The 20,942-nt window shown below is 43.0% G+C and overlaps 1 protein-coding gene across 2 annotated transcripts in view; it reads right to left on the bottom strand.

Annotated features, from left to right (window-relative positions):
- FOXJ2 (forkhead box J2) overlaps positions 1-19,833 on the bottom strand; it is a 32,834-nt gene extending 13,001 nt beyond the window's left edge. Inside the window, exons 1-3 of one of the 2 annotated variants that reach the window (XM_083801642.1) lie at positions 18,262-19,833; positions 2,115-2,467; positions 1,501-1,575 (exon numbers count right to left, since the gene is read on the bottom strand). In XM_083801642.1, coding sequence (XP_083657768.1) covers positions 1,501-1,575; positions 2,115-2,447 — 408 coding nt within the window. In that variant the 5' untranslated portion in view covers positions 2,448-2,467; positions 18,262-19,833. The remainder of the gene's footprint in view (positions 1-1,500; positions 1,576-2,114; positions 2,468-18,261) is intronic. The other variant, XM_083801641.1, reaches the window with a different exon arrangement.
- Positions 19,834-20,942: the final 1,109 nt, after the last annotated feature.

Consider the following 20,942-nt stretch of genomic DNA (forward strand, 5'->3'; position numbering starts at 1 on the left):
TTCACTTTAAGTACTGTGTCCTTTTGGGGACTTCCCAGGTAAGAAAGACATTGACATACAAGAAAACATCCAATGGAGGACCACCACGTTGGCTAGGTACAAGCAGTTTACACAGACAGATCTGTTTAGGTTGGAGAAGAGAAGGCTAAGGAAATCTAACCACTGTCTTCAACTATGTGATAAAATTATAAAGGTGACAAAACCAAACTCTTCTCAGATATGCACAGCACAAAAATAAGATGCAACAAACACAAGTTACGTCAAGAGAAATTCCAATCAGATATAAATGATGGTGGTGCATTACTTAAACAAGTGCCCATCAAAGACCTGAACAACCCAATCATGTCCTGTCTGATAAGCTGGGAGAGGGGGGAGAGTGGTGTTTGACCTCCTGAGGTCCCTTTCAACCTGAAATAGTCTATAATTTTGTCAGTTTGTTGTTTTCTGAAGCAGTATACACAGAACTCCAGGGTGTGATTTAACTCATTTTGACCTCCGACTGAACCTGAATAATCAGTGACAAGCACAGGATGGGTTATCATTACAAACCCAGCCCAAAATGTCAATGAGCACCTTCACACATGTACTCTGAAGTCAGTCACGATTCCCTGAAATAAGCCGTATAATCAACAGTATTTTTGAGCAGTGGTCTTTAGAGACCTTACTTCAATTTTTAGATGCCAACTGAGCATCACCTAGTCCTTCAAATATAACCTGAAAAGGCCTACACGAAGGCCTGGCAACTTTAGGATGCAGAGGGATGGAGGAAAGTTAAAATAAATAAATAAAATAAAAGCTTTCTGTCTAATTGCATAGTTTCTCATCCCCACCTTCTTCTGCTTGTTTGTTTTGTAAAAGTAACAATATCTGCTTGCCATGTCTTGGTTTTGCTATCAATTCTCCTTTACAATTATTACATACTAACAGAGCTTTATCAGCCTTTACTAACACAACAAATTACTAAATTCTTAACTTATACTTGTAACTGATATCTACAGGTATCTACAGATCTGAACTACCTGATCATGACATTTTTTTCCCCAATGCCAAATTGTCTGCAGTCTGCGTAAGTAATTCTGCTCTCACTTCTCTGGATCTTGCCTCCATGAAACCTATGAAGTCATGTCATAATCCTGCCATCCACCACCAGCCACTAAAGCCTTTCATAATAGAACAGGTTGGACCAGACCCACATCGTAAAGATGAAGAAGAAACAAAACTAAAAAAGTATGCTCAGCCCTATTTAGTCCTTTTTCCATTATGTTTATAGTTAACAGAAGATCACAGATAAGAAAAAGAAGTGCTAAAACCATTCAGGCCCCTTTACAGGTTCCCTTTAAGCAAATGCTTCTGTAGCCAAGCACTGCAGTAAATCTTGCTACTGCTTCCATTTCTGCCTGCACTTTAGGTTTCAAATTCCAGTCATGAGTTAGAAAGAGCAACCCCTGCTTATTCCTTGCAGTTTAAAATGTCTTGCCCAGGAGCATGCAGATTTCTTACCTTCCCAGGATCATCCCTCGGTCGAGGCACTTTTCGAAAACACTTATTCAGAGAGAGGTTATGACGAATAGAGTTCTGAAGAGAAATTGAGAGATACAGGTAAGTGCTACAACAAAAAGGTACAGCCTTCTGTGTATGCTCAGGAGTGGGTAAAGGAGAAAACAGAAGGGTAGCGTATACTCAAAAGCCAAACCTCACTACATATACCCACCATGCAGCAGAACAGAAGCTTAGGAAAGGAGAGGAATAGAATAGGCTGAGTAACTGGGGCTGAACCACCTATACAAATACAAAAGGTACAGTGAAAATAGTATCAGCGTGATGCAGAGACTGGTAGTAACGTGGGTTTTGTGGGTTCTTTTTGTTGGTGTTGTTTTTTTGTGGTGATTTTCCTCCCTCTTTTCCCCAGGATTCTTCTTAAGGGCCACCACATACACGCAACAAAAATCTCAGAAAAAATGGGACCTCCATCTCTCTTCATTTCTTCCAAATGGTCAATTTAATTTCACATCTGTTTCTCTTGATTTTGCTCAGTGAGCATATTTGGCACAGAACTAAGAAAATAACGTCCATTTATTAGACAGAAAGGGCACTTTAGCTATGGAAGTCCTTACCTTCCAACCAATACCAGCGTTTTTGTAGTAGGGAAAATTGTCACAGATCCAACGATAGATCTCACTAAGTGTCATCTTCTTGGCAGGCGATGAGTTGATTGCATACGTGATCAGAGTGGCATAGCTGTAACGTGGCTTCCCATCTTGATGCACTGCAGCCTCATCCTTACTGAGAGTAGCATTGGGATCAGTTGGTGAGCCTGGAGGACACTTTCGGGCAGCCCCTGGAGGTCCCGCTTGTGAGGAACCCCCTAGTTTTTCAATAGTAGCTCTTAAAGTAAGCTGTGGGAGCCAGTCAATGGAGGTGAGGCTGCTTTCCAGGTCAGAGGCCATGATGCTGGAAGCAGGTGTATCTGTGAGAAGACCGAAAAGCAGAATGAAAACTCCTGATACACAAACAAGGTAAACCGTAAGAACAGAAATATCCATTTGCATTCCCCTTCTCTACTTCTTCCCCTATCACAAAATACCTGAGTGAAGATCATCCTACTTCGTATACGTTATTCACAGACAGATATAATCATCCAAAAAGGCCTACCACTACATCTCCAGGAGGACCATTCTTGCGAGGACAGCACTGACAATAACTTTGCTAGGACAGCCTTATCCAGAGCATCCCAACTGTTCTCAGATAAAGAACCAAGATCTATTCAAAGGACGTGGACCTTCTTCAGCAGCTATATCACATTCATTCCTTTACTACCTAAGTAATATAACCTTGAGACCTTCACCAAGATTAGCTGTAATACAGTAGGTTTGTTATGTCATGTAAGAGGAGGATCATGGCTAAAAGGGAATACTCAATCATTCACACCATATCCAAACCACAATTGATCTAATGATCTAATTAGGATCATCTGGAAAAGTCAGGACTGTGACTATCTTAATTTGGGGAGAAATTAATTTCTCTCTAAGGCCCACTCTCTCTTTTTGCATCAGGTGACATTATAATTAATCCTATTCCTTAGGGCTAGGATTACATATCTCATTTTAAAACACCAAGATCATGCATAATACTATATATAGATAATTACATCTACCATGTCGAGGTGGAACAGACTATATAAAGCTTGTAATAGTTAAAGCTTTGCCTACCATAACCCATTTTTCCTAAATATACATACAATTTTGATTGTGTTAAATTTTGCTGAATTCACGAAATAACAAGCAAATATTTTGCCCAAATCTGAGACACAAGAAAAAAGGACTTATCCAAGCTCACACTACAAGCTTGCCACAGGGTAGAAACAGACTCAGGATCTTTCTTTTCATAAATATTGCATATTCCCCCCCCACCCCCCAAAAAAAGAATTAAAACGCACCTGTCCAACATAACTAGCACTTGTACCCAGGGTTTCCTACTTAAATATTTTATAGGAATAAAATATTTAATAGCAGAAACATGGATGAACTTGTACACAGTACAAAAAGCTTATATGCTGCCTTTTGGAGTAGTCAGGGCATCATAAAGATCATTATTTTTACTTGCAATGAGAAGCATCATTATCGTTTGGACTGAGATAGTTTCCATGGTCACAACCTGCACTGCTGGGCTGCAAGTTCTGCATCTTTCATTTTGGAAATTAATCTCTGTAGAGAATTAGATGACACCACCCCATAGCTTGCTAATACATAGAAAAGTTAAATGCCTAAAGACATGCACACGCTTTTGTACATGCTCATGTAACAAATCAACTATGTGCCTACATATGAGAGAGAACAGACTAGCATGAGCACGCACTGCATAGGAAAGATTCACCAGTCAACACCCCCCACACAAGTCCATCACTCATCTGAGCAGATCAGATGAGAAAGGGAGACACGCAAATAGATATTCATTCATTAGAATATCTGAGTACTCATGCAGAGTATGATATAATACTCTGGTAGAGTATAATAGACACTCGTTCTAAAAATAGGTATTTTACAATAACACAGTATGGATGCACCCAGCATTTTGACACAGAAGCTCCCCATGCTTCCCCCACAACCATATGCATTACACAGAATCACTGAATGGTTAGGACTGGAAGGGACCTCTGGAGGCCATCTGGTCCAACACCACTGCTCAAGCAGGGACACCCAGAGCACACTGCCCAGGACCACGTCCAGGTGGCCTTTGAAGATCTCCAAGGAGGGAGACTCCACCGCCTCTCTGGGCAACCTGTGCCAGTGCTCCATCACCTGCACAGTGGCAAAGTGTTTCCTGATGTTTAGAGGGAACTTCCTGCCTTTCGGTTTGTGCTGACTGCCTCATATCCTGGCACTGGGCACCACTGAAAAGAGCCTGGCTCCACCTCCTTTGCACCCTTCCATCAGGTATTTATAGACATTGCTAAGATCCCCCTGAGCCTCCTCTTCTCCAGGCTGAACAGTCACAGGTCTCTTGGCCTCTCCCCATAGGAGGGGTACTCAGTCCCTTGATCATCTTGGTAGCCCTCTGTTGGACTCCTTCTAGTATTCACATGTTTCTCTTGTTTTGGGAAGCCCAGAAATGGACACAGTGCTCCAGGTGTGGCCTCACCAGTGCTGGGTGGAGGGGAAGGATCACCTCTCTTGACCTGCTGGTGGTACTTTGCCTAATGCAGCCAAGAAAGCCATTAGCCTTCTTAGCAGCACTGACATATGGTTGACTCATATTCAACTTGGTGTCTACCAGGATTCCTAGGTCCTTTTCAGCAGAGATGCTTTCCATCTGAGCGGCCCCCAGTATGTACCAGTGCCTGGGGTTGTTCCTCCCTAGATGGAGGACTTTGCACTTTTCATTGTTGAACTTCATGAGATTCTTGTCAGCCCACCTCTCCAACCTGTCAAGATCCCTCTGGATGGCAGTGCAGCCCGCTGGTGAGTCAACCACTCCCCCCAGTTTTGTGTCATCACCACCTCACCCAGATCATTAATTAAAATGTTAAACAGGACTGCACCCAGCATTGCCTTCTGAGGTTCACTGGCAGCTGCTGGTCTCCAACCAGACTTTGCACCACTGACCACTACCTTCAAGGTCCAGCCATTTGGCCAGTTTTTGACCCACCTCACGCTTCTGCACTGATGTGCTCTCACAGTACAGAAGAATGCAAAAAGTCTACACTCCCAACATGTTCCTACACACTAAACCTTTCATTTTCAGGCACATTTTCATGTGCGCACGACACCTTCCAGGCCTCGGCCACCTACACAGCACACCAACAAAACCCAGCCCTCAACCTCCACAAGCAGCTGCTCCAGCACACGGGGCTGAGAAAACACCTCCTAATGGCACAGCTAACGTTACCGCTCACGCTCCAGTGCCTGCATGGATTGAAAAGTAAAATTGCACCACTACAGTATCTGTAGTGGGTGGAAACATTTTTCTGCCTGTGGAGGAAAGGAAAAGCCCAACTGCTACTACCTTATCTATCTACTCATCTGCCACAGTATCACAGATGACGGCGATGACTACTTGCTCTGCAGCTAAGTGATGAGAGCTGCAAAAGGCTTTACATTCATTATGTAGCCTGCTAAAGTTATTGCTTATTGAACATAGATCCGTTCAACCAAGAAGAGCCAATCTCAGGCATTTTTAAAAAACAGAACGCAGCATTATTCCTTTCCAAATCATACAAGGATAAAGCAACAATATATTTTTATACAGCTTTGGGCACACGGACAAAGACTGCTGAGACTGCTGACATCGAACTGAAACACAGCTAGACTTGCATGGTAACTCTACTTGGACAGCCCTCACTAAAAAGTATTATTTTGATCAACTTGGGAGGAAACAAACATGAACTAATGTCAGATGAAGGTTGAATTTTCTAAGTGTGCCTCATATAAATTTCAATTTTTCACAATGCGATCAGAGAACACATCTTATCATATGCATTAAGCAATCAAGAAATATCAGTTGTGCTAACAATACAAATCAAAAGCAAAATAGTTACAAGTTACAGCTAACACCCCTTTTTTTAAAGACAAACACATACCAAGAAAATGAAGTTACTAAAGCCTATAACAGATTGAGATACCAAAATGAAAGGAAAAAAAAAATAAGAAACAACAGAAAACACTGCAGTTTTCACAGAGATTCAGATTTTCCCAGCTTATGTCAGCAGAGCATTTAGCTCTACTTCATTGGCTATGAAGTAAAACGCAAAGCTGATATGCAACATACCCACTATCAAATATACAAGCATTACTGTATTCGTGTAAAACATTTGTCAGGGAGGCAAGCAAGATTAGAATTGGGTCCCATTACTTTCACACTAAGAATCTGACTTTTTTTTTTTTCATTCCCTGGTTTATAAAACACTTTAACAAGAAAACAAAATCCTTAAACATTAAATATCTATATAATTAAATATATATGTATATGAATATATGTATGCATATGCACTAATCAACTGTATTGAAACAATTACTTCTCAGTAAAATACAGCAGCTCTTTAAGAATACACACACTAGACAGTAATTCTGAACAGAAAGACTTTTAGACAGACAACAATCACCTGTGATATTTCAAAGCAGTGGAATAAGATTGTTTTTCCAAGCTTAAACTTTAACATATTACCGGAATTATAAATCTGTATCCTGGCAATAAAGGATCTATAATATTCATGCACAGCCAAACCCTCAGGTAAGGTGGCAATTCCAGAACAATGTTGATACAAAAATAATTTGGTGTAATTTGTTACTAAATTACTATAACAATAGTACTTGCTATAATTTGTGCTGCATATTTTCATTTATCTGATCTGAGCCGTACACCAGCTTGACACTACTTAATGGTACAGTATAACACCACTACAGCCAAACTTCAGCAGCTGATGGTTCTTTCATCTTTCCCTTCCCAGTTCATTGCCCGACAATTCTTCTTGCAAACTCCTGTTTTATAATCCCACTCAATGAGAGGGAAAAAAAAAAAAAAAAAAGAACTAGTGAATAACAAACATACTGAACTAGAATCAAGGGTGTTTAAAAAAATCCTACCATATTAGCAAGACGGATTTAACTTCAAAGAAATAAAAAGAAAGTCAAAGACCAGAATTCATAATCTCCCATTTTGAATGTACAGAAGTAAATGTTATCAGTTTATATATTTGATTGACTTTAAAAAACAGCTGTAAGGTAGCCAGTCATAAGCACCATCAACAGCTGGAAATTGACTGCACGGTCTTCATTCCTTAAGTACTAACTAGTTCCAGTACAACACCAAGTCAAGACAGATCAGAGATATAAAAGCGACAGCCAAGCACCAACTCAGATCTACAGTTAAATACACAAGAATCTGTCTGATTCATAAGGAAAACGTATTAAAGAAAATCCTAGCACAGAATACCTGTTAATAACCATTAATTCCCTTGGGACTAGTAACACTTCACTGCAGCGTTCCAGGAAAGCTACTGCCTTACCCTGAGTATCTGCAGCTAACAAATTGAACCTCAGGTTGAAATCGTAAGCCAGCTTTCTGTCTATCAGGTTGTACTGTACCTGCTGCTGGACTGAAGAAATCTGTACTTTGCCTACCCTGCTGTTTTGCAAATGCTTGTTCTCAGCCAGTCAGCCCTTACCTTGTACCACTACTCCTTATATATCAGGAACTGAAGAAATGTGTGAAAAGTGAGGAACAACACTCTGAGGGGCATACTGTATGCGATCAATTAACATTTATAACCTGGAATATTCTGTAAGGCAGGGCCCAAAGGCTGTCCATTCAGCAGAGAGTGAAGCAGTGAATGAAACTACACCGCACACAGCCTATAGCTAATGCATATTCTACAATAAATCTGTAGTTTTACTTTCCAAATTTACTTCCACTGTTGCTTTATTTTTCTTCCTCCTGCTATTCTAATCCAATGAAACACTGCTGGTGAAACACTCGAAGGAGACTCAACCTAATTTTCTCAACATAAACTTTGAGAAGGAAGATACACAAAACAGACTACCAAGCAGTGAGACACATTGCTGCAGAACACCTGTAAAGATAAGATCACTTCTATTTAGGTGCCTGAAGCACAGATCCAGTGCTGACAGCATCCATCTAATATAGTCCGACATAAACGTCACTTCTGGGGTATTTAGCAAACAAATAAACATCATCATGCAAAAAAAAAAAAAGAAAAGAACAACTTGACCACTGAAACAGAAAGGTGAGCAGGATGCCAATTAGACTAAACTGCCTCAGAAACTAAGGAAGAAAGTAACACATGAGAATGCATGAGAAAATAGCTTCTACTTTGACAAAAAAAATTGATGTACTTTATTAAGGTTATCAAGGAGCTGGAGATTATCAAGGGGCTGGAGCACCCCTGCTATGAAGACAGGGTGAGGGAGTTGGGGTTGTTCAGCCTGGAGCAGAGAAGGCTCCAGGGAGACCTTAGAGCGGCCTGCCAGTACCTGAAGGGGGCCTACAGGAGAGCTGGGGAGGGACTCTGTCAGGGGGTGGAGTGACAGGACAAGGGGGAATGACTTTAAGCTAAAAGAGAGGAGATTTAGGTTAGATACAAGGAATAAATTCTTCACTCAGAGGGTGGTGAAGCACTGGCACAGGTTGCCCAGAGAAGCTGTGGATGCCCCATCCCTGGAGGTGTTCAAGGCCAGGCTGGATGGGGCTTTGAGCAGCCTGGTCTGGTGGGAGGTGTCCCTGCCCATGGCAGGGGGTTGGACCTGGATGATCTTTAGGGTCTCTTCCAACCCAAATCATTCTATGGTTGTTCATAAATGAAACTGAACCTGCAAAGACTGGCAGGGGTTGTGTTGTTGTAGGAGGTTGTATTTTTGCACGCAAAAACCCAGGGGTTGTATTTTTGCTGGCAAAAATAAAAGCATTGCAGTTAGAAAGTACACTTCTGTTTGCAGTACCATATAAAAGGAGGAAAAGCAGTCCCTGTGGCAAAGAGGTAACAGTAATCATCATACCCTAGAACCACCCTTCCCTTCTTCGGGAGCAGTATCACCAGCACAAAAAATAAACTAATACAGTAATTAAACTAATAAGCTAATAATTTATTCCCAATAAATTATTGGACTGGAGGTGTGGTAATAGAGTATGCACAGTTCACACTACTCATGAACTACGAAGGAAAAAAAAAGAAGACTTCAACCAAAGGAAGTTACTATCATCTAAAAGCACACAGCTATATGAATATGAACTGTCATACTCTGTGCCTGTCCATGTCACAGTTATCTGACTCTATGCCCCCCTACTCAAAACCATTTAGTGTGCAAGACTGAATGGCTTTGAATGTTCAGTGCTTTTTCACGTAAAAGATTACATGTAATACAATAATTAGGACATCCTGAACTGAAAATTTGCTAAAAGTTCCAACACAAACTAAGATGGTGCTGAAACATCAGCATCAGAGGAAGATGAAAACTTTTGGATCATGTATAGCTCACTATAAATCACTGAACTAATTGTTTTGTTACAATTATATTGTTTTATACCTATGGTTTTCCTTTAACAAACAAATCTCAACAACATAAGGTTCATACTAACTCTGAGAGAAGGGAATAAAAATAAAAAAAATTGTTTTCATAATAGCTACCCATTAAATGAATGTCAAAACAGTACAATTTTTTGAAATAATACCTTTTGATTCCCTTTTTTTTTTTTTTGGAAAGATGCATGCGCAAGGAATGATTTTATATTTTGAATTTATTGAATGAACAGCCCTGTCTGTGAATGTAGTCTTGGTACAACTGAAACAAGAAGATTTGTAGCAACTTTAAAGTCACCAAAACCCATGTGCTAGAAGTGCATAAGGATCCAATTCCTAAAGTTACTATGTATTAGCTTTGTACAAAACTGGCAGAAAGATACAGTTTACAAAACTTGACCTGCATATTTAAACTTATCAATAGATAGCATTACAGCCAACATCCAAAATATCACATCAAGGGAAACAGTGTCTTTACAGGCATAAAAGGGTAGGATCAAACAGTTTGATCCAAATTTCAATAGTAAGACCAACTAGTCAAAAGACTTTTGTCATTTGCTATATAAACATGCTGTAGAAATGCAGAGAAACACTCAGCAAGCATTGCAGAAACCCCTCAGACAGTCTGAAAATGTGTTCAAAGTTAAGATTAGTGTGCTTATTTATGGTGCTGTGAGAGTGGGGAATAAGTAACACCTGTTAAAAGAAACAGCAAATGATATTGAGAATAGTGGCATGCTTAAAATACTTCTGAGCTAAAAGTTACTTTATTTGTAGTAAGACCATCATAAAAGATTTATTCTAATAATAAGCCTAATGTCCCACTATTAAAAAAAAAAAAGTAAAAAGCAAACCAAGTAAATCTGAAGCAGCACAATGAAAATACATCACCACAGCAGAAGGATCTCTACAACATCCCTCCACCTTCAGAACCACTACGCAACATCTTACCATTGGAAATAGGAGCACAATTCTAAACACATGCCAAGAAGGCAGGAGAAATCTTTGGCATTAACTTTAAGAATATTAACAGAACAATTAGTCCTACACTGAAAAAGGTATTGGGTATTGTTTCTGGAAATAGTTTAAATTTATGAGCACATATCTGGAACAAAGGTTTCCCTTGGAAACCCAGAAGCCTGAGGTAGATAAACCATATTTAAGAGAAGGTATTTTCCCCCAGCTTCATGGAAGCACCTAGTTTGAAAAGAAGGATTTCAATTTTAGCTGCCTATCAGAATCATATCCCGTAGTAAAGCTTCAGTACAGGATATGCAAACGCTGATATGACACACAGATTGTCTCTGAAATTAGAGACAATCAGAAGTAGATCAGCATGCAAAGTATCTTGTTCAGAAGATCTTCACATCATTGCAAAGACAGCTAGAAAAACCCAGGTTAAAAAAATGCAACATGCACTTGTAAATAAAAAAGTGTGTTCTTATTCACATTAAAAAATGGATCTGTCAGTAAAAAATGAAAATCCGACTGCAAGTGGCCAGAATCTGTACACTAAAATCTGAACCACTGAAAAAGACATTAGTCCATATGAATTCTGCAATAGCTGCTGAAACAAGCCACAACCCACTCTGAGCCTCTTGAGAAAATGGGTATCGAGCACCAACTTTGTATTGAATTCTTAGAGAATAAGGAAACTGGTATCAAGTACAGATTAGTGGAATACCACCTGGCACAGCAAATGCTCCCAGAGTTGGGATTACCAAAGCACTGCAGAAAAACTTGTTTGGAAGCAAAGTACAGATGAAATTTAAGTTGTAGATTGATCAGATGAATCATGTAACACTGTGTAAAGTTCACAAACTAGGTCTCAAGCACAACTTTAAACATAATTCTTTTTCACTTTTTTGTTAGCTGTTAATTTGAACTAATGTGATTGAACAGTCTTCCAGGAGACATCTGACAGCCTCCAGCCAGGTGCACAACTTTTAAAGATTTATAGCAAGTGTGAAAGTCAAAAGGATTCCACATACCACAGGAGAAGGGATGTACACCCATTAACTGTTTCTGCTAGCTTAAAATGCTATTATTGCTACTTGGCATTCTGCATCCTACCTGCAAAGTGCTACTTCCTGTGTGTCATCGTCAAACTAAACCTCCTGTTCAGCCTGTTACAGATACATAAAGAAGCCATGTTCTTCCACAGGCACGCTTACCACAGTTACTACCTTGCTATTCTGAATAAATGTTTTCTGCTCCAACTCCGACCTTCCCAGTCTCCGAGATGTGTCTTTGCTTATGACTATCTTTATTTACTCTCGTAATCAGTCCCGTTCACAGAAGCAGCCTGGGAGAGGAGGACACATGTAATAACCCAGCTACATCTGAGTATCAGTAAGGCCTTTTGAATAATTTTCAAATATGTAAATAAGTAACCTCCAGTTTGTCTTGCCTCTATTGGCTGGCAATTTTCCTATATGTATCAAGGTATGAGTCAGCTGAGGAAGAATGCGAAGGGATGATCACGCAAGAAATGGAAAAGCACAATGTCATGCCTGTGTTGCTGGAGAGCAAAGGACAATACAATAAAAGTCAGAAACAGATAGGGGAGAAACATAAATGCGGAAGGCTCCTCAGAGGAGGTACGAGAAGCTGTGACCTTACGTGGTGCATGATAGCCAGTGGACAGAACTGAGGGGGAGGAGAGGTGGCAACGTTTTGATTAAAATTGCCAGGAGGTTTGCTTCAGCAACTGTCTTTTTGACAAGACTCAGGGAAAGTAAGAGAGTTGTCAGAGGCCAGGAAGAAGAGAGAGCAGTAACTGAGATGGTAAGCAAAACAGAAAGCATAAGGGTTACCCAAAGAGACAACTAAGAAAGAAGCAGCAGATTACGGCCACGAAATTGGAGGATGAGGTCTTATATTGTAAGTGTAAAAAGAATAGCGCGATTCGGAGAAAACCATGTCCAACTACGGTCCGACTGTGGAAGATTGCAACAGAGGAAAGCAGGAAACAAAGGGAAATCTCAAGGGAGATTTCTGGAGTTTCATCCTGGTCTCAGCAATTTTAAACTATCAGCAAATCATTAAAAAAAAAAAAAAGACATTAAGGTGGTATGCTGAGATGCATAATGTAATATTACTGGCATGAGGAAAGTGAAAAAAAGCCAGGAGAGCATGCCAGAAGTGGGTCTGTGTGTCTAACTTATGAAAAAATAAACGGAGGAAGGTAAGTGGCCTAGTACAGAAGTAACTGAATAAATAACTAGAACAGCAGGAGGGAAACCAGGAAAATACAGACACAAAAGTCAAGGGAGGACAAGATTTCAAGACTGGGCACGATCAAGTGTCAAAAACAGCAGGGAAGCCAAGAAGGATGAAGATGGAATACAGACCCTGAGACCTGGCCAAGAAAAGGTCATTAGAGATCTTAGAAGGAGACTCTTCAAGGGAGTCAGAATATCTATACTTAAGTCAACTTTAAAAACAATTCTAGGCTGCAGACATGGTACGGGATCTGTCACCCTTCAGTTTTGGCTTTGCGGGTCCTTCCATGAAACAAAAATGAACAGGGGCATCATGCTCTCACTGCTTCTCAGTGCCAAGAAAAGCAGCATACAGAGGCTTTGAGTTCAATTTCACATTGCAATTAAGGTAATCAACAGGAAGAAGAACACCAATAACAACACCCAGCCTTTATAAAGTGTTTCTCATCCTCATACTTCAGAACCCTTATGAAGGAACGATACCCTCTTCCAGTATAAATAGGAAGCTGTGCAAAGAGAAGCACACAGCGCAAGGTCAGCCAGCAGAGGAGCAGCAGAGCCATGCAGAGAACACAAGTCTCCCACACCAGTTTTCCTCCTTGAAACTTTGTCTGCTTTGTCCAGGTAGAGATAAATGGAATTTCAGAGGTAATTAATAGTTTTTCCATTTTTGTCTGCAAGTTACAGATGGAGAGGGAGACTTTTTTTTTTACTTAATATTTTTTGGGGGGAAACTGAGAATTCAGAAACTTTGCTCCTTTTTTAACTTACGACAACAGAAAGTTCAGATTCCTTCCCAGTTATTCAGATTTGAACTTTTAACAGTATGTATATATTTCTCATAATCAGCCACAGCCTTTACACAGCAAAGAGCATAAACAAAATTTGAATTGCTAATGTAAAAAAGAAAAAGCAAATACTTTTTCCTCAAGGTATAAAAGCTCTCACTCCTCATCTCTCCCTCATTACTCAGTCTCTGTTATACATTAGAAAGGCCAAACAAAAACACACATTCCTTTATTTGTTGACTTCACATCAAGCAAACCGACCAGCTTAGAAAGATCAGATCAGAAATGAGGTACTGGGCCTTGCACAAATTGTTCACACCAATTCAAAACCAAGATCCTGAGGTGCTGGGAGCAACTAGAGATTGTAATGCATGGGTTTTTTTTTTCATTCTAACCGAATAAAACCTAGCTATTCCTGAAGAAAGGAAGGGGACAGTCAGGAAAGGAACATGGGAGACAAAGTGCCATTCCCCAGCTTTGTTGACCTAGACATTTTCAGATGAACAAAGTTTTATATTTGTATAAAAAGATGCTTCCTGATACAAACCCTGACCAAAAAAAAAAAAAAAGGAAAACTTCATCCGTAAGCATGTAATCTAACAAAAGCCAAAGATTGAAACGCAGGTGCATAAATAATAAGATCTGTGAAACGGGTTAAGAAAGGACTCCTGATAGTAAAGAAACTTTGAAAGGGCATATGGAATGCTTGCTCTTTGAAGAGACAAGAAGCGTTTTAGGCTTCCAGGACCACAAGAGAGAATGACAAACGGACAGTAAGGAAAATGAGATGCAAAGAGCAGTACAGAGAGAACTGGGAGGAGTACTGGGGTGTAGGAGGAAGTGAAAGTAAAGTAGATGGGGTGGAAACACGCTGGGCCTTAAAGGTGCAGGAGAAGAACCTGACTATGACATGAAGATAGGAAGCCGGGGACGGGATTCAGAAAACAGCTGACCAGGTCAGCAACTAGCAGAACCTGTGTCTTCTACCTTTAAGGCACCGACTCAAAGGTTAGTATTAGGATGGGGTAGAGGATGGAGCAGGTCAAAGACTGAAGGATAAAACAACTGCCTAGTCCAAATATTGGCAAAGCACCACAGGTCACAACTGTAAACGGGTCCCACACTCTGTTGTGAGGTCTCTGAATTCTGAAACATTCCCAGAATTTCGCACGTTCCTTTTCAAATGTAAAGTGAAAATTTTGCAGTTCATTAATTGTGAAAACGTCCTGCAGCATGCTTGCCCTCTCTCAGTAACATACACTCACAGGCTGCCTTTAAGCACGGAAAAACTAAGGGCAGAGTAAAAGTACGCTACGGATTTTTATGTTCATCATATATACCTCAGAAGGAGGACACATCAATAGCGCAATAGGTAGCAAGTATCAATATTAAACCCTACAAAGAGGATAAGCATTTTGCAGTTGAACACAAATGGGATATTCTTGCTAAAATAACAAGTACAGCAGCCAGCAAAACAGGGGTTCAACTGCCTTTCTTTAGGCTTCAGAATTAACTCATCTGGAGAATTCAGACATTTTGGAAATAACAATTTTAGGCTGTCCATCAACCTGGACGCTACCCTCATTTTCAAAGTTGTCTTCCGGAAGTGCTAGAAAAATTTTTTTATTATTATTATTTAATTAAAGTTTCAATTCCGAAGCATCACATGGCAACAGTTTCTGCAAATGAAGTACCACGGAACACAGGGGGTTCTGTTTTCAAGTCATTGGTTACAATCCCAAAGTTGGGAAAAGCAAATGGAAAAATGAGTCCAAAAGCATTTCATCTTCTGGTTGCTAATGACAGAGATGTAATTCCTGTCTGACAGCTGTGTAAAATGAGATAATCATCTCAGCCCTGCTCTTGAGGGACAGCTGTCCATATCACAGTTGCCATTAGCCATACTTCCTTTCTGACACTTGAAGGGCCAAAGATCCAGACTGCGATGCAGACCGAATCTCCCACTACAAAGGTCAGCTGAAATTTACAGGAGGACGTAGTAAGCAAAGATACCAGTACCTCTGGGATAAGAAAAGACCTTCCTGGGAGACGTAAGCATTCAGATGTATTTTTATTGAAAAAAATACGTACTACTGTAGTCACAACCACATCTTGGACTGGGAAATGATATCCAAACTCCTTAAAAATCATTTATTCTGTTTCATTTGAAGTTGTCTGACTCTTTATTCTACCCCAGACGCCTGCCTACAGAACCAAAAGCAGATTTCAAGATAAAATCCAAGGAACTTACAGAACATATACTGAAACACTCATACAACCTCCTAACCTTTCAGTAATTTAATCCTTTTGACATAACTCTCCAGACCTTCTCATTGCATTTTACCTTAGGGCTTGACATACACCCAAGTTCTCAGATGAGAGTGGAGCACACGCAGGGCAGAATCACACCGCTTCAACTTTAAAAGTCACCTTTTGGAATGATGAATGACCAAATTTAAATCTACAAATCCATACGCATGCATCTAAGTGTCTCTGTACGCTGAAGACTTCATTGCTTCTGTTAAGTCAACTCTACATTCCTGGACACTTAGGAGAATTAGGCTATTTACTTAGGTACCTAAATGTGGTTTCAGAAGTCTAATTTTAGGTGTTCATGTTTAATATTCTTAATGTAAACTCTTAAAGACATAGTACTTTCATTCAAATGCGCCTATAAAGTACCTCGCACTTTTTATGAAGGTAATACTCTCCATTTTTCTTTCATGGATACGTCTGTATAAAATAAATGATGCAAAACAGCTGCAGTATTCCACCTCAGAGAAAGCTGCATTTTAGTCCGTGATAAACATTTGATGTAAATACCAGCATCACCACTGAAAACCTATGCTCCCAGAAAAACTACTCCCTCCCTTGATTTTATCAGTATGTCCTGGCTTTCGTATAGTTGTATTTTAGACTACAAGATCTTTGGAGCAGAGATTGTCTTAATTTTGTGTGTCTGAGTCAGCACCGACTGCACTGTCAGCAATTAACAAATAAATAGCGAGCAATTACACTACAGCATAGGAGTTTCAGCCCTGGATGTCTGTCACGAAAAAAGCTCTGATGCAAACTAAAAAAAATCATAATAACCAAGGGAAATATATACAAATATATAAATATACACACACAAAAAAATAATCATTGTAGGAAAGCAAAATTGTGTAAGGCTGGCATATATATTCTGTAAAGTGCCCTGGCATCCATCAGAGCCAAAAGCACTTGAAAAATGTCAAGTCATTACTGTGAGGATGGGGGTAGAGCAAGGTAAATTAACCTCTAAAGCATGAAAAGTTAGCTACCCCCTTGAATTTAACCTCTAGAGCATGAAAAGTCAGTTACCCCCTTGACTGTACAAAGGACAAAATGCCTGAGTTATCTCTTCTCTTGCGCTAGATAACACTGTACTCAAAACAGGCTGATTGCATAACTGTAGGGCAACAGGTAGGAGGGCATCTAACAGTACTCTGAATATACATCACTTCTTGATTCAGTCTCCCCTCAGCAAGAAGCACCTTCTCGAGCTACGGCTAACTGTCAAAATTCTCTGCAGAAATGGGGAATCGTTTTGGAGGACCCTGGAGGCATCCTCTGCCTGATCTTACTGGCCACGTTCTTTCTTCAGGGTCTCCCTGTTCACTGTTCTCTGAAACGCATGCTGCGAGGCTTCCTGTCCTGGTCAAGGGCCCTTTGATCTTGGATTTCCTCACTGCTGCCTCGATGGAGAACACAAACAGGAGTATCTCAGGTGAGATACCCTTAGGTTTGATTCTTCTGCTACAGGAATCTGCTTTGACTTCGTTGGAAATGAAGTCTCCCTTGGACTCGATTTCTCAGGAAATCACGTTAGCATCAGAATACTCATCTGAGGCTGGAAATTAACCGTCTCGTCTACAGAAAGCAGACAGCTTGGCTCACGACCGCACCAGCGTTACCATTCACGTGAGCACAGGGTAAAACACACATGAAGACTGGTAGCAACAGAACAGCTTCTTCTGGCTTTCAGAGCAGGTTCCGCTAGCACTACCATGATTTTCATTCCTAGGCCCCTAAGCACAACAGAACCCACTCTCAAGGGCACTCGTACCAGCATTCACTCCACAGCCCCGAGGTACAGCAGGACACGCGTCTCTGGGTGCTAGCACCGGGATCTGTACGTTCGGATCCCAAGCACAGGAAGGTCTGCATCCCACGATGATTTTATTCCCACCGTTATTTGCATAAGAGGGCACTCAAGGAGACCACCTGCCATTCCAGCCCCATGGATGCATCCTTGGGCACCAGCACTACAAATCTCCGTCTGTATCTCCTCAATACTTTTTGGCCAGTATTATTATCCTTCTCAATGACCCCTGAATGGAAGAAATTCACTCCACACCAGAGATGTGGAAGGCTGAGCCTAGGAATAATACACCAGTGCAATAAAATAGAAGGGAGAGGACAGTGAGGTTTCTTACAATTAATTAGGGTTAAGGTCTCCAATAAACTAAATAGCGAGAAAATAAATCAGATCAATTACACACAGTGTACAAGACCGCTAAATGACAGAGACGGAGAAAGACTGCCATAAGAAGGTTTGGAAAAGGTTCAGAAACAAAAGGAGAGAAAAAAGATTAAAAGGAAAGTAGATACGGTGAGAGAAGAGACGTGGAAAACAAAGATAGAAGGCAAAAGAGAAGGACAGATAGGAATAGGGAGGTGATATAATGCGGTCACTCACTCTGACTGGAAGATTCTTCTGGAGGGAGGTGGATTATCTTCAGTGCTGGTTTCTGGGGTGCTGCTCTTCACACTTCTCTGAGACCCATCCTCAGAATGTTGCTGTCAGTTATTCCAAGTGCTTCTTCAAGAAATATTTCGAGGGCGTGGGGATTGCAGATTAAATCAGAATCTTGAGTATTATAACAATCTGCCTGGGACTGTCACCCCCCTAAAACTGCTGGGTTTATCCCTGGATGGAGATCCTCTCTCCCTTTTGGCAGCTAAAACCTAAAGGGGTGTTCCCCTGGGAGACAGCCTTTTCTTCTCCTTGCCGTCTGTCAGATTGGGAAAATTTATCTCAAATAATCTCCCTACCTGGAAGTCTCTTCTCTTTCCTGTAGGTGCACCTTGTCCTTAGGGGTGGCGGGACCACTTTCTGTGAAATAATTCTTGCTAATTCTGCGGATATTATCAGGGATATCTGTCTCTTTCCCTGCAGTTGGGAGGTGTGTCGTCTCTCCTTGCAGAGAATACTTGGAGAAAACCCTCTTGGGGTTAGGGAATGAGGGATCTTCCTTGGGAGGAAGGAGGATCAGGTCAGTATTGCAAATTGCCTTTATCTCCAGTGGCTAACAGCAACTGGAAAAGGGAAGAAGAGTATCTAAATTTGCCTGTGCTTTCTCTGCCGTCTACCAAGCAGATATAAATAATTAAAACTACTAGATAAGCATCGGGGGCTTCTGCTTATTTCTGTTTTGGGAACTGCCTCCCTTGGGCACACGGGGTTTCTTCTGTGGAGGCTCCCTGCTCTGGGAAGGAGCCGGTTAAGGGCCGTCTCCCCTGCTCGGGGGAGGAATTTCCTCACCCGGGAGATACGCAGCAGGGGGTGAGGAGGCGCTAAGGGTTATTCCTGCGACCCTCAGAAGCCGGGGGGCTGAGGACGCCTCTCCCCTAAATAAGCATGGAAGTCGCTCCAGGAGGCTCTTTCCCACCGCCTCTCGACAGCTTTCCGGGGCTCGATGCCGGGCCCTCTGCCTGCCCCCGGCTGGTTAGCGGGCCCGGGGGCGAGCGCGAAGCCCCCCGCGGGCGGCCGGCGGGGTCGGAAGGGCTCTGCGGGCGGTGGGTCCGCCCTCGGCCGGCGGGCGAGGCGGTGGGGGCGGGGGGGGGCGAGGGCCTGCCGGGGTGCCCCCCGCCGGCGCGGGGCTCCCTAGCGGGCTGCCTCCCTCCCGGCGGCGGGGCGGCTCTCCGTGCCCCCGGCAGGCCGCGGGGGTCCCCCCACCCCAGCCGTCCGGAGCTCCGTGCCCGGGCTTCCCCCCCCAGGCCCCAGCTCCTCTCGCCCGGGCCCGGCTACCGCGGGAGGCCGCGGCGGGCCGCGGGGCTGAGCGGCCGCCTCCTCCGCCGCCGTCTGCCGGGCCTCGGCTGTCGCTCCCGGGGGCTCCCCGGGCTCCGGTGCCGGGGCGGGGAGGGGGTGGGGGTGAGGGGGGGGGCCGGCCGGGCGGCGCTGAGTCCCTCCAGGCCCCACCGCTCCCGCGACTGCTGCTCCTGGCTGCGGCTCCGCTGCAGGCCCCGGCTCCTCCCCGGCCGCCGCTCCGCCTCCTCCGGCTCCCCCCGGCCGCGGCCGCCCCCGCCTCCGCGGGTTAAGGAGGCGCCGGCGGGCGGGGGGCGCGGGCCCACGCCCGGGGGGCGCAGCGGGGAGAGCGGCCGGGGAGGCCCGGGGCCGAGCCCGGCAGCAGGCGCACCCCCACCCCCCCCCCTCCTCCGCCTGGCACCGCTCCCAAATGGCCGCCAGCCCCTCTGCCTGCAGCCCCCTGCCCGGCACGGCACGGCACGGCAGGGCGCCCCTACCTGTCGTGTCAGCGCTGTGCCGTGCTCCGGCCCTCCCGCCCCCGGTTCAGGATCTCCGTCCCTGCTGATCTTCCTTCACGCCATGCGTTTGTCCGCAACCTATCGCAGCAACGTCGCCAGATCTTAACGAGGCCTTTCCTCCGTAGTCTTTACAGCTGTCCCCCCCTAACACGTTATAATCAGCCGAGTCGGTGCAGAGATCCCTGTGAGCTGCACACCGTGTTGTCTCACTTCCACCCAGTTGGCTGAAAATTGTGAGTCTCGTGTTGGTATGCTGCAAGGCTGGTTTTGGAGACACGGACCGTCCATGATGTCAGAACACGACAGGGGACTGCCCAGTGAAGTGACTTAGATAATAGATCAAATACTCCAAAACGTGCATGGGAGAAGGAAGAGCCAGTGTATGAGATCCCCCTGAGTGTGAGGCCAGTGCTGTAGGCTGACCGCTACTGCATGGAAATCTGAAATGCACAAACGTGTAATAGCCACAGGTTCCCTGCCAGTCATCTGGAGGGCTCCCTGTCTTTGACAATCTCTTCTTTCCACGGCGAGCTTCATATTTGCATCCCTCCAAGCAGTACCACTGCTACGGAACTTGGAGCTTAGGATGTGAAATACAATGGGGGGTGAAATACATTTATTTTCTGAGTAAATTTCTTATTTTTTTCTTCTGTGAACTGTAATATGAAAACTGTTCTGATGGCTCAGCCGCTGTTGTAAGACTTGCTACTTTTTCAGGGCTTAGTTTTTTCTTGTATCTACCAGAGACTCTTTGCATTCCTTCAACAGGTCAAAATCTGTGCCAAACTCCCATGCCTTCATTTCAGGAAGTACCAAGAATTAACACTTGATGTC

This window comes from Anser anser, assembly GCF_964211835.1.
Source record: "Anser anser genome assembly, chromosome: 1".
Lineage (NCBI taxonomy): Eukaryota > Metazoa > Chordata > Aves > Anseriformes > Anatidae > Anser > Anser anser.